This window comes from Belonocnema kinseyi, chromosome 5 (genome assembly GCF_010883055.1).
Source record: "Belonocnema kinseyi isolate 2016_QV_RU_SX_M_011 chromosome 5, B_treatae_v1, whole genome shotgun sequence".
NCBI classification, from domain to species: domain Eukaryota; kingdom Metazoa; phylum Arthropoda; class Insecta; order Hymenoptera; family Cynipidae; genus Belonocnema; species Belonocnema kinseyi.
This window is the reverse complement of record NC_046661.1, coordinates 53,085,201-53,099,113: the sequence shown is the minus strand read 5'-3', so window position 1 is coordinate 53,099,113 and position 13,913 is coordinate 53,085,201. Positions and strand designations below refer to the sequence as shown.

Genomic DNA, 13,913 nt, shown 5'->3' with positions numbered 1-13,913 from the left:
TTGGTCGTGGCTAATCCGCTGTCCCTTTTTAAATTTCTCTTCAAATTATTAACACTTTTTTTAATTGAAGAATTTTCTCATTATACTTATTTATAATTATAACTTATATATTGATATACAATTTTCTAGGTGAATTCAAAAATGTTGTCTTTTTTGGCGTATCTCATTCCATTTTCGAGAAACGTTCTATTAAATTCCAATTTTAAGCATTAAAAAAAAAGTTAGATATCTGAAGTCATCGAAACCCATAGATTCCGAATTATCATGTTTTAGGCTGTTAACTATGAAATTTAAAAAAATCTACTTCTAAATTTTAATCCGAAAGCTTAACAAAGGACCCTTGAGTGTCGGCTACTCTATTGAGATAGCCTCTCTGCTTGTTATTTATGATTTCTCTGAGATTCTTTGACCTAAAGAATTTTTAGTATATACTCAAAGATTCTTTTCGGTAGGGTAACACTGTTACATATGTGTTACGTCACATTACAGAACACATGGTTGCTCTGTCACACTGTTCTTAAATTGTTCTAATTTTTTTCTCATACATAAAGCTGTTCCAGTATTCTTACTGATCTCTGACAGAACATGGTTCTGTAACTGCATTAGAGAACTGTCACATCCATTTCTGAACGACATTACTCGGACTATGATATAACTATGTTCTTAACCTCTTCTATAACTTGTACTTTCCTGTTCTAGAACTGTTATGTCACAGTTGCATAATAGTGCCTACTGGGTTGTGTAATTATTTTTGATAAAAAAGGGGAGGGATGGAACAAGTTTTCAAAAAAAATGTGACGTAATTTTTGAACGGCCCATAACACTTATTCCCTTGTTTACACATCTAAAAATTTTATTTTAGCTTACATGTAGATTTTTTTAAACATTAATTAAATAGTTATCTGAATTTTTCATTTTGTAATAAAAACTACTTTTTTCCTCTTTTAAAAAAGTAAGCTACATAAAATATACATACCTGTTCGTAATTTCCAAGAAGTGACTCACTCGTGACCTTATTTTCCCATGCTGAACTACTTCCATTGCTTCTGCGAACGCAGACTACAGCGGTGACGATAATTACAATCAGCAAAATCATGCCACTAGCCATGATGAGCGCCCGAGAAACCTTTTTTTCGCTAGTCAAGAAAAAAATATATATCGCTCTTACTTAAAATTGTGGCAATTCAAATAATTATTATTTATATTTTAAAGACTTTCCACCTGCACTGAACCGCTCCAATGTTTTGTACGCACGATAATATTTTCACTCTCATTTTATCATATGTATACATGCATACATCACCCATCTCACGGTCGTGAGACGTGACCATGGATGTGATTTACCACAGTTTTACTGGGAGCCGGGGCCATTTTTGGATAGCAGTTGCTCCCAGCAATGCTCTGGTATTTACAAAAGTTCGTTTTACCTACTTTCAATATCTTACAGATGCTAAAACGGAAATTATGATAAAAAGCTAACAAATCATAATTATGGAACTCGAAGTATATCTATAGCTTTTTAGATTCCTTCCTGAATGAGAAGGTATTGGTTTTATATGAAAATTTACTTTCACCGATTTCATCAAACCTTGTCATTGTCTGACTCACTGATTGCGCAAAAATGGATTTTTCTTGTTGGCTGTCTGTCGTCATCGTCGTTTTCGTCTGTGAACAAAATAACTTTCCAAGGAATTATCAGAACCAAACGTTTTGACTTTATCCATTGAAAATTCTTGTTGAAAAATCAAAAATTACATTTTCCATCAGCAAAACTATACGATATATTATCAAATTGTTAAGAAGAAAAATCTTTTATCTCAAAAAGATCCACAAATTGGCTCGAAACTATTTTTTTTCTAAGGAGAAGAGTTTTTGTTTCAAACAGGAAAACTATTATTGAATATAAAAACTCAATTTTCCGGATAAACTATGCAAGATCAATAAAATATTAACAAGCAAAATTAACCATCTCAAAAACATTTACAAAATATTTTCGGTTTTTGATATAGTGACGGTTTTCGATCTGCAAGTCTGGTAGTTTAAACAAAAATTATTTGGTATCGCCGGGCTAAAGATCGAAGTCAAATAAAGTTTTTAAAAAATGATCAGACTAGTAGATCGAAAACTGTCACTACATCGCAACCTTTATTTAATCCCGCTACTTGACAAACTGAACATCTTTACAATATTTTTTCAGACCATTCTTTAACAATAAGCATATTTTTACAGTGAAACCATTTAATATCCCTCCCTTCTATATCCCTTCCTAGAATTAATGCGGCGCCGCAGGTAGGTGTAAAGCCTGGTCTACAATCGCGGCAAATAGCTCGTTGCGGCGCCGCAAGACTCAGCGATGCGATGCGGCTTCGTAACGCAAGGAATAGCCGTCTACAGTGGTCGCGAGTGGCGCTATTGCGACAGGAAATCATAGCTTACTATCAAATGAACTATTTTCTCGTCGTGCATTGACAGTCAAATATTTTTCGCCTCTACAATGGATCCCTCTGACCCGCAATTTGCTCTTTTGCAGTTTTTTTCTTTAATTTTAAATGCTTTTAAATGTTTCTCACATAACACCCCGAACCAACAAAAAAAATCCAGACAAATGCAAAACAAAATCACTCAAACTCAGTGTCGACGATGCCACAAACGTGTAGTTGTACGAGGTTATGTGATGAAATGCTTTGATTGGTCCTCTGACATTCAATGGGAGATCACGCGAGACGGTTGCGGCGCGAAAAGTTGAGTTGAACCAACTTTTCGCTCTCGGTTACTTGCGGCGCGGTGCTTGCTTACTTGAGGTGCTGCAAGGTCTGTTTGCGACGATTGTAGACCAGCTTAACAGGAGCTGCGCGGGATACACGGGATCTGCGGTTGTCACTCAGACGTGAACAAACAAAAGCGAAGCGGACTATAATGAGTTCGTATTTTTTTGAACTTTTTCTGAATGAATTATTCATATTCGACAAGTTTCTGAGTATTACATTCTCATAAGAGAAGGTATTAGATGTGTGTAAAATTGTAACCCCCCCCCCCTTCCACCCCCAAGGGTTTTTGGCAAATATCCACGTTTTGGGTCCCTCTAAACCCGAAAAAAGGTCTTTATGAATAAATATTCGTAAATGTATATATATCGTGTATGTATGTATGTATGTATGTATGTATGTATGTGTATATGTATGTATGTATGTATGTATGTATGTATGTATGCATGTATGTATGTATGTATGTATGTATACTGTCTGGGAGCCCGATAACTTTTGAAAGAATCAATCTATTAGATATTTTAAATTGTAATAGCAGTCTTGCGCGTGCCACGGCTTGCGCCTATTTATCTTTTTATGAAAAAGAATAAATCTAAAGCCTATGTTTCCTATGTTATACATATTTAATGAATGTTACAAAATATTATTATAAAATAATAGAAGACACCAAGGGATGAGTTCTTTATCTGAAACTGTAATTAATCTTTTATAATAGGATTTCAACGAATTTTATGTTTTTTGGTATAATATGAAATTGAACTATTTTATTCCAAATGAGCTTTTTATTATTAAAAATTAATTTGAACCTATTATTAATGAATAGCATTTATTACAATGTTCTAACTCACGTTGATGATAATCATATTCTTTAAATAAATAACTTTGCATTTTCATACCGCAATTTTTATACATCAATTTAGCAAAATTTTTGAACGCGCATTATAATAATCAATGACCTTATAGGTAGAAGAACACATGGAATAAGCTTGTTGCCATTTGGTAAACTCTTCCCTGAAAATCTTGGTTAAGTCTCCCCAATATTAGTTTATGCGTTCAATGTCATAAAATTTTTAGTACTTTATAATGAATAACGCGATATATGATTATTGTTCGAATTTTGATTACAAGAGTAGATAAATCCTTACAAAATTGGAAAAAACTTACATTATTGAACGCAAATTTCTGCCAATTATCGAATATCGTGCTTAGTTAAGTCTCCCACTTTCCCCTGGACTTTCCACATTAAAGTTTATGAAAAACATAAATATTTTCTTAAAAATTAAACTAATAATTATTATATTTAAAATTACACTGAAATTAAATGGAACGTAAAGATGTCATAACTGTTTTAAAGAAAAATAGTCTTTTGACTTAGAACTTTAAGAAGTGGAACAAATTTTTCATTTCCTAACTGACAATTCTTTATTTGATTAAAATTCGTCTTTCTTGTTGAAAAAATCCGTAATTTTAGTTAAAAATTCATCTCTTTGGTTAAAAAATTTACTAATATGTTGAAAATTTACATACTGGGTTGAAAATTAAAATCTGGTTATAAATTTTAATATTTTGTTGAAAATCTTTTCTTTTTGTTTTAAGATATCCACCACTACGTTTTCATTGAGAATTCTTTTTTTTTAATGCAACTCTTTATGGTTAAAGATTAATCTTTTTTTTTTGTCTACTGGCCCTTTTTTGTTTACTACAAGACCTACCTTTGATTATTATTTCATCTGGCCAAAACCCTAACACCAATTTATATTAATCATTTTTGTTTGAAAATTTGGCCATTCAGTTTAAAATTTGTATTTGTAGGTTGCGAATTTAACTATTTGGTTAAAACTTAAACTATTCGGTTGTAAATGCAAATCTTTCATTAAAAAGCCAAATTTTTAACAAAACCGTTTACACTGAAAATGAAAAAGTTTAATTTTCAGTTTAAAAAAATTAACGAATTTTCAACCAGAGATAAATTTTTAAATGATATAATAAATCTTCAACCAAAAAATTTAAGTTTTGAAAGTTTGTTTAACCTTAAAGAAATTAGAGAAATGTTGAACAAAAAATATTAATTTCTAACCACAGAATGAAAGAATTTTCAACAAAAGAATTAAATTTTCAACTAAAATGATGAATCTTTAGCACAAAAAATATCCATTTTTACTCAATTAATTTAACATTTAACTAAGTAGTCGAATTCAAACAAAAAAGACAAATTTTAAACAAAATGATTAAGTCCTCAACAAGGAAGCTTAAGCGAAAGATAATTCACAACTACGAAATTACAGTTGTAGATATTTTAACTTTTAATTTTAAAAAGTCTGTGCACAACTTTGGGCGATATACAAAGACCGAGCGCGAAGCACAAGATCCATATATTATCGAGCGCGAAGGTCTAGAATGCACAAAGAAAAAAGAAAAATATCTACAAAATTGTTGAGCTTCAACCCAAAAGGGCAAGTTTAAAAAAAAAACTTGAATTTTCAACTAAACGGATATATTTTTATTGTGTTCATGTTCAGTAAAAAACTCAAGTTTCTACCCAAAGAGATGAGTTTTCAACCGAGAAACAATTTTCAGTCAAGGCAGAAAGCTGAATGGAACCAAAAAATGCATTTCAAGAAAATTTTTTAATTTTTAACAAGAGATAAATTTTTAACAAAAATAATGAATCTTCAACCAAAAAAATTAATTTGTAGCAGGTCGTTCAACTAAAATGATGAATGATGAATGATGAAGTCAAGACAGAAAAAAATTCAACTAAATTGTAATTGTTTGAAAATTCGTCTTTTATGTAAAATATTAATCTTATTGGTTAAAAATGAATCTTTTGAACATAGAATTTTTTTATAACGAAAAAATAGTTCTCTTAAAATTTAATCTAAAAACAACATAATTCCCTTCCTGATCCATTCAGCGAATTGAAGTATAGAACCTGCCTAATTTGAAATGTATTCGATCTCCTTTGAAATTATTTTTATAACACTGTTTTTTTTTTAAATTAATTTTTTTTTTAACAGAAAATTCAAAAATAACATTTTTGGTAAAATTTAAAAAAAAATTAAAGTGTAATCTTTTTTAGTTAACAATCTAACTAATTGTTTAAAGATTTATGGATTTTATTAAAAATTCGTCATTTTTAGTAGAAAATTAATCTTCTTGTTTGAACATTCTTCTTGCTGATTTAGGATTCAACCATTGTTCTGACAATTCTTTTTTTTTCAAAATTAGTCTTCTTGGTTGAAAATTTATCTTTGTGATTAAGAACAAAGCTATTGAGTTGCACATTCCGATTTTTTTGTTAAAAATTAAATTCTCTTACTAAACTCCAATATTTGTTTGAAAATTGATCTTTTTGATTGAAGATTCAACTACCTTACTAAATATTTAACTGCACAATTTTAGGATAAAAAAGTATATTTGTAATTGAAAACTACTTTTTTTAGTTGAAAATTCGTCTTTTTGGTAGCAAATTAATTTTCGTTGTTAAATATTATCGTGTTTATTGAGGATTCAACTATTTCCTTCATTTTTTTTATTTATTAAAAATTAATGTCTTTAAGGAAATTTTTTATTATTTCATTGTTGGTTGAAAACTAATCGTCTTTTGTAGAGAATTAATTTTATGGGTAAAAAATGAATCTGTTTTTAATTATTTTTAACATAGATGTCCAAATTCGATTTTTTATTGTCTTATATAGGGAAAAACGTCTTGCATAATTGACTAAAAACAAAAATTTATCGCTGAGAGATTCTGCTAAATAATGTGTAGAACCTGCTTGATTTTAAGTGAATTCTATTTTATTTTAAATACTGTTTATGATATTTTTCTTTCATTGAAAATTAATTTAGTTGAAAATTCTATTATTTGTTTAAAAAAATTTGTTTAAATAGAAAATTATTCTTTGGGATTGAGAATTCATATTTTTCGTTAAAACTTTTACTATTTTGTGTCAAGTTAATCTTTTTTAATTGAAATTTTTAATAATCTGTAGAAAAATTCATTTTTTCATTGAATATTAACTTTTATAAACTAAAATCTAAATTATTTTATTTTTATATAAAATTTCATTTTTTTTTTATTTGCATCATCTTTTTGGTTAAAAATTATTTTATGGGTGAAAAATTAATCTGTTTTTTATTATTCTTAATATAGATGTCCAAATTCGTTTTTTTTTTTTGTTTTATGTCAGAAAAAAACTTCTTGCATAATTTACTATCTAAAATGTTAATCGCTGAGAGATTCTGCTATATAATGTGTAGAAACTGCCTGATTCTAAGTAAATTCTATCTTATTTTAAATACTTTTTATATTATTGTACTTGGATTAAAAATTAAGTTAGTTGAAAATACTTTTATTTGTTAAACAAATTTTTTTAAACAGAAATTTAATGTTTTTGATTGAAAATTCTTCTTTTCCGTTAAAACTTTTACTATTTGGTGTCAAATTCGCCTGTTTTGGTATAAATTTTAAATAATTTGTAGAAAATTTCATTTTTTCGGGCTGATTATTAACTTCGATATACTAAAAACTGAATTATTTTATTTAATTTTAAAATTTGATATTTTTTATTGAAACCTGATCATTTCAGTTAAAAATGGAATTATTTGTTTGGAAATTCCCGTATTTTGTTGAAAATTTGTGTTTTTGGTTAGAAATACAAAACTTTTCCCTTAAAAATTGATCTTTTTGATTGAGAATTCACCTATATTGTTGTGAATTCCTTTTTTAGTTGGTCAGAAACGAATTTTTCCTCGATCATTGGCTGATAATGAAAGTGTCCGTACATCCCTATAGTATGTATCTGTTGTTGGAGGTTTTCAAAATCGTGTTTTTATATAATAAAGATTGAGTATTTCGAAAAATTGTCGGCAGATATGAAGACCCGATACTTCCATAAAACTGAAAATAATTCTGATATTGAGTAAAGTTAGTGTAACATTAGTGTATTTTCATTTATAAGTTAATGTTTTAGTTATTATTTGCATTCATTATAAACATTAACATTAATAAGTATTCCTGTGATGCATGGAATTTGTTATAAAACTTCTTTGCTGATATAAAATGCGGTAAAAACTTATTGAGATTTTAAGGTTAATATTACATTTTGCAATTTAAGCGCGAACTACTAGCAGTTAAAAAACTTATCAAAAAGATGTCGGACGAAAACATAATAACCTATTTTTTTATTTTAGTCCTGATTAAAATAGTTTCTGTTTCTTCACAACAATTTTTTTTAAGAAAAATGAGTAAAAGCTTCACTTTCGTAAAGTTTTTATAGTACATTTTCGTGACTTTTCATAGCAAAAAATATTTTATAGATTTTTGTAGATATATAGGTGATTTATATTGAAGTGGCAAAAATTGTCTAATTCTGCAAACAGCAGTTCGCTCTTATATTCTAAAATCAATTCCTAACCTCAAAATATCCAAAAAATGTTATCGCATTTTACACCAGCAATGGACTTTGATAACAAAACTTATACCAAATTCCATTCTTCATATGTATATTTCTTAATATTAATGTTTATATTAATAACAAATAATAACTTAAACATTAACTTGTAAATAAAAACATACTAACCCTACAGATAGAAATCTCAGAGTATATGCTAAAGATTCTCAAGGCTCTATGAAACTCTGACAAATTCTCCGCAGGCACTCTGGTAGATATATTTAATAGTCCAGATAGCTCGCACAAATGCTTTGAACGCTTAGAAATGTGCTTTCCGAAATTGAAATAAAAATACGATTATAAATAAGAAGCAGAGAGGCTTAAATTGAAATAAGAATTCGATTATAAATAACAAGCAGAGTCCCTGTATTGCGGCGGTACGGGTGGCAAAGTGATGGTAAAAGGTGAAGCGTTAATTCTTATTATCGACTTCGAATTTTGATTCGATTATTATTCCCAACCATGGACATAGGAAACATGGGACTAGACATGCCATCCTAAATGTGTGCGAGCGAGGTTGAATCCACGGGAGGGGGAGAATTCCATGCGTGGGGAGAGCCGCCATCTTACGATGTGCCATTTGATTATGCGCACGATCATTTTTGCCGACAAACTGTGCATGAAAATATAAACATGTGGGCGCTGCCATGTTTGTCGCGGGACATCAAAAGGTGGCGGACCTCCCCCCTCATTGCATCACCCCCGCAATGGCATGCCTAGTCCCTTGTTTCCTATGTCCATGTTCCAAACAGTGATCCAAAAATACTTGCGCATGCTTGAACTGTGTAGCGCTCATTGGCTCTAGTTCTCGTGCGTATTTAAAAATCAAGTACAGACGCGCATCGTAGCCAATGATCATGACTCAAATCCAAGCAAGCACAGATCAAGACAGCTCCGTTGGGATCATTAACTTAAAGAAAACACGTGTAACGTTCCATTACTGTCTAACTCACAGTGACTCACGGATGTCTCTGTCGCACGCGTGTAGCTATCAAAGAACGAGCAATCGTGACTATATCGTTTAGAGATTTTATATCAAGGATGTACGACTATTCGTAGTACTCGGAAAGTCGAATGATTCATCCTGATAATTTTTTTTCGATAACAATACAAAAATCAGATTTATAGGTTTTGAAAAATTATAAGAAAACGAAAGTGCACATTTTCAGCCATACAAAATACGGTAAAAAAAATTCAAAAAATAAATAAAAATGTTGCTTTTTCGAAGCGCTTTAAGATTATTATACCAAATTTTTGGATTTTCTTAACAAATGAAAAATAGTATTTGGCGGTAAAACTAGGCAAGATACGCAAAAATATATTTAAAAAAAAACAGAATTGTGAACATGGATAAGATCTACAAATTTCTAATTAATTGCTCTTGATAGGACGAGCTTTTTTTTATTCGTAAAAAGCAACATTAAAAATAAAAAATTCAATTTTCGAACAGTCGACACAAGCTAATGAAATAATAAATAGACAAAAATTGTTCACAAACAAATTCGCCGAAATTCTATCTACAAATTTGCTTAGAACCACTTTACGCTACACTAAAAAAAAATTGCATTGAATCAAGTAGGCTAATTTACTTGCCTGATTTTACTTGAAAGAAGCAAGTATTTTCTTTTTACAAGGGACCGATTTTCTTGAATCAAGAAAATAATAGATTCAGGGCAGCTCTTTGAATCAAGAATATATTTACTCTAAGCAAAAAACTATTGAGTTAATTTGTTTCATTAAACTTATTTGCGTGAAGTTGAATAAAATATTGAATTAAGAATATTACATTCTCATGATAAGTAACTAAAACTCCAACAAAATTCTCGATCCAAGTAAATTCATATACTTATTTTGACTAATATTTTGATTGAAACAATGCTTATGTTCTTGAGACGAGAAAATGAATGTATTCAGCGAAGAAGTAATTTCTCTTAAAATAATTCTTGAATATTTTTCTTCAAATAATTATTTATTTGAAACGAATGTCAGATTTACTTTGAAGATACCTGTGTCATCAAAATAGAATCACATCAATCTTTTTAATATAAAAACTGTAGACTTGATACGATAGATATCGCACCCATCTTATGAAAATTAATATATTGGTCTAAATTAATTTACTTCTTACTGCAAAAGTATCTTATTAAGTTGACATGATATGAAGTTGGTTCTCTTCGCCACAAACAATTATTTTGAAATTCAATAATATTTATAAAATTTAAAACATTGGTGCACATAATCAATTTTATTTACGAAATTTGCAACTTTGATAAACTACAAACTTTACGCTGACACACAAATCAAATGACTCATAAAACAATTTAAAAAATTATAAGTTTATTGCGTCGGTAAGTTTTTGTGGGTAAGAATTTAAAATTTTCAAATAGATTTAAAAAAAGTGTTATTAATTTTGAAATAATTATGCAAGACTCAAAATTAACTTCATTCCTAAAATTATTAAAAGGTTATAAATGTACTGCGTCTATAATTTTTTCGCTGATTATTTGTATGTATTAATCTACTTAAAATCAAATCATTTCGAATTTTTTTAACCGTGAAACATTTTTGTAAACAATAAAAAATAAATATATGACAGCGTAAAATAAAGTTATAAGCTTTAAAAAATGCTTAAAAATACAATTATTACATTTTCTTGATAATTTAAAAAAATGTTATGCGTTCATAAAGTAAAATGTTTAAGAAAAAAGAATTCAATAACATTTTAAACAAGTTTATTAAGAATGAATTTCATTTTATGAAAGAATAATTGAAAAATTGACAATTAGAATTTTTTCAAATAAAAGAATTGAGAATGCAAGGAGGAAGCAAATACATATTTTCCATGCGACCACCGTGAGACCCGCAATCACTTTTAACCTGCAAGTTCTTGCACCAAACGTTTCTTTACAGAATTCTTTTTTCTTCTAATTGCGAAGTATTTTATACTTGCAATAAATATAAAATATGGGTCACTTTTTTAAATGGGTAATATTTAAACTATTGATCAATTCTTTTTTACATATTTTAAATTATTTTTGTTTGGAATTGTTATTTTAAATTTAAAACTGAATTCAAAAGTACTATAAAAGAATTAAATAAATCGAAAACTTTGCATTTCAGAGAGGTTTTTAAAAATCAGAAAATATTTATTTGTCACTGAGGTTACTAAACCGTTTTTCAACTCAAAAGTTATTAACTTTTATAAACTTTAGATCGCTTTTAAGCGAATTACATCTTTAAAGAAAAAAGTATTGAGCCCTTTGTAAAATAAGTGAAGTTCAATTTTTTTTGCATATTTTAAATTGTTGTTTTAGGAAAGCAATTCCATATTCAAATCTTAGTAAACAATTTTACCTTTCAGTGGTTTTTAAGCGTTTTAAATATTTAGAAACAACAGGTGTTAAGTTCCTTGTTAAATAAGTGAAACTTACTTCGCTTTTTCACATATTTTATATTATTGTTTAAGAAACTTTACTTTTCATTAAAAATTAAATAAGAGAGTATTATATACAATAAAAGAGTTGCATACATTGAAAACTGCGCATTTTATGGAGATTTTTTGTTTATTGTTTATTACTTTTAGATATTTTATAACATTTTTAAATATATTAAGAAAACAAAAGTATAGAGCCTTTTTTGAAATAAGTAAAATTCAATTCTAAAATTTTTATAAATAAAAAATGGTATATTAAAGTCTCTCGAAAATTTTCGCTTCGATAGCGAAGTCGGTAGGGCGCGCGGTTAGGACACTAGTTTATAGGTAGTTTAGGTAGGGTTCAAATCCTCGTGGAATGCGATTTTTCAAAGAGATTAAGCGTACAATAATTACGAAAATAATTTTTTTTTTTTCATTGAGAAATAGTATTCAGTTGAGGCTCATTCTATGGATCATATACTTTATATTCTTATGTTTAAAAAATATATTCTTGAAGTGTATCAGAAATGATATCTTGGAGGTGAACTATGTTCTGCATTTGAATGCATTTCTATATGAAGTAACACAATAGAGTTTCAGAATAATAAAATGCGATATTCTATCTAAGAATACATTTCCTCAGATTAAGAAAATGTACGCTTGTTCCAAGCGTACGGTAGCAAGTATTTATTTATTTTGAACCAACTCATATTCTATCTTCCCCATTCGAACCTGCGATTGACTTGAATCAAGTAACATTTACTTGATTCAAGAACCATTTTTTTCAGTGTAGGATGCGTATTTTTGGTTTAAATCGTGAAAAATAACATTGAAAATAAAGTAATTAAATTTATCGAAACACGAATGCGTATTATGAATTGCAATTGCGAAAGTATGTACTGTAAAACTCGGAGGTTGTACATTGAACCTCACCTAACCTACCGGAACCGGAGATCGTTTCAAAATCGCACTGATTTTTAATAGTACCAAAGATATTAGGTCCTAGGTACGGCATGGGTCAGTGGTGGGGACGGCCGATATATACATCTAACTACATTTTCAACTATATCGAGGTGCTGCCCTCTTCAACTTTTCATTGTTCCTATGGCAACCGCGTCCTCCTAGCGGGAGGTGGAGCCGGGGCGCACACCGAAAGTTGTTGAATTCCAAACCGAACGTGATTTTCTGTGTCTCGTTCTCGCGTTCGCCTTTGCCATCACTATAGCAATCTTTGCTATAGTTGAGTCGGTTAGCTGGTTCTGCGCGGCCTGTACGCTAAAAATGTTATGAACACTGATTTACCTAATTATATTCAAATTAAAGAGAGCCTAAAAATATTCTATTTATTATTATTTTAAATTTTCGAGACAATAAATAAATGTAAAAAAATTCTTTTCGTACTTTAGAATTTTAGTTAAATTTCTAAAATTATTTTTAAAAACTAAACTTAAAATTGAAATGAAATTAAGATAAATTAAAAAATTAAATAAAATTTATTTAAATTCCAAATTAAACAAAATTTAGTTGAAGTTAAAATTCAAATAAAATTTAGCTAAATTCAACATTTAAATGAAATTTAGGTGAATTTAAGAATTAAATAAAGTTTAGTTACATTAATTTCTCGTCTGGTTTCTTTTCAAAAAGAAATTTTCTAGATACTAAGTAAATGAGTTTTAAAACAATTCTATTCGTACTTTAAGATTTATTGTAGTGCAATTTTAAAAATTATTTTGTAAAACTAAATTTAAAGATTGAATACAATTTAGATCATTTCAAAAAGTGAATACATGTTAGTTAAATTCAAAATTTAAGTAAAATTTAGTTGAATTTCAGTAAATTTCAGTTAAAATTGTAGATGTTGAATGGTGTTAAATTTAAGTACAATTTGGTTCAATAAAAAAAAAGTGTCGTTAAATTTTAAATTTGATTGAATGGAATACAGATATATGTGGGTTGTTTCTTGGCTTCAACAATGCAGAGCATTCAAATAAGCTGGAGAAATTAAAAAGAATTCCCTTATTTTTATAATAATTAGTTAAATTAAAAAAAATTCAGGAAAGTAATTAGGACTCATAGTTCTAAAGTTTTTGGTTTGAAACTATTCAGAAGTCGACAATGTCAAAATATAAAAGGAAGCGTTTAACCCTTAAACGGCCAAAACGCCACTACCGGGACACCGCTTTTCAACGGCCAATAACTAAGACTATTCGACACTAGAAAAAACTGAGACACATATATTTTTATTGCTTAAGATCTCCTCTTTCCGACGGTGCCAATGAA

At 28.8% G+C, this 13,913-nt stretch overlaps 1 protein-coding gene across 3 annotated transcripts in view; it reads right to left on the bottom strand.

Annotated features, from left to right (window-relative positions):
* LOC117173178 (glutathione hydrolase 1 proenzyme-like) overlaps positions 1 to 13,913 on the bottom strand; it is a 138,535-nt gene that overhangs the window by 119,011 nt on the left and 5,611 nt on the right. For all 3 annotated transcript variants that reach the window (XM_033361597.1, XM_033361596.1, XM_033361600.1), the window contains exon 2: positions 977 to 1,136. In XM_033361597.1, coding sequence (XP_033217488.1) covers positions 977 to 1,108 — 132 coding nt within the window. In that variant the 5' untranslated portion in view covers positions 1,109 to 1,136. The remainder of the gene's footprint in view (positions 1 to 976; positions 1,137 to 13,913) is intronic.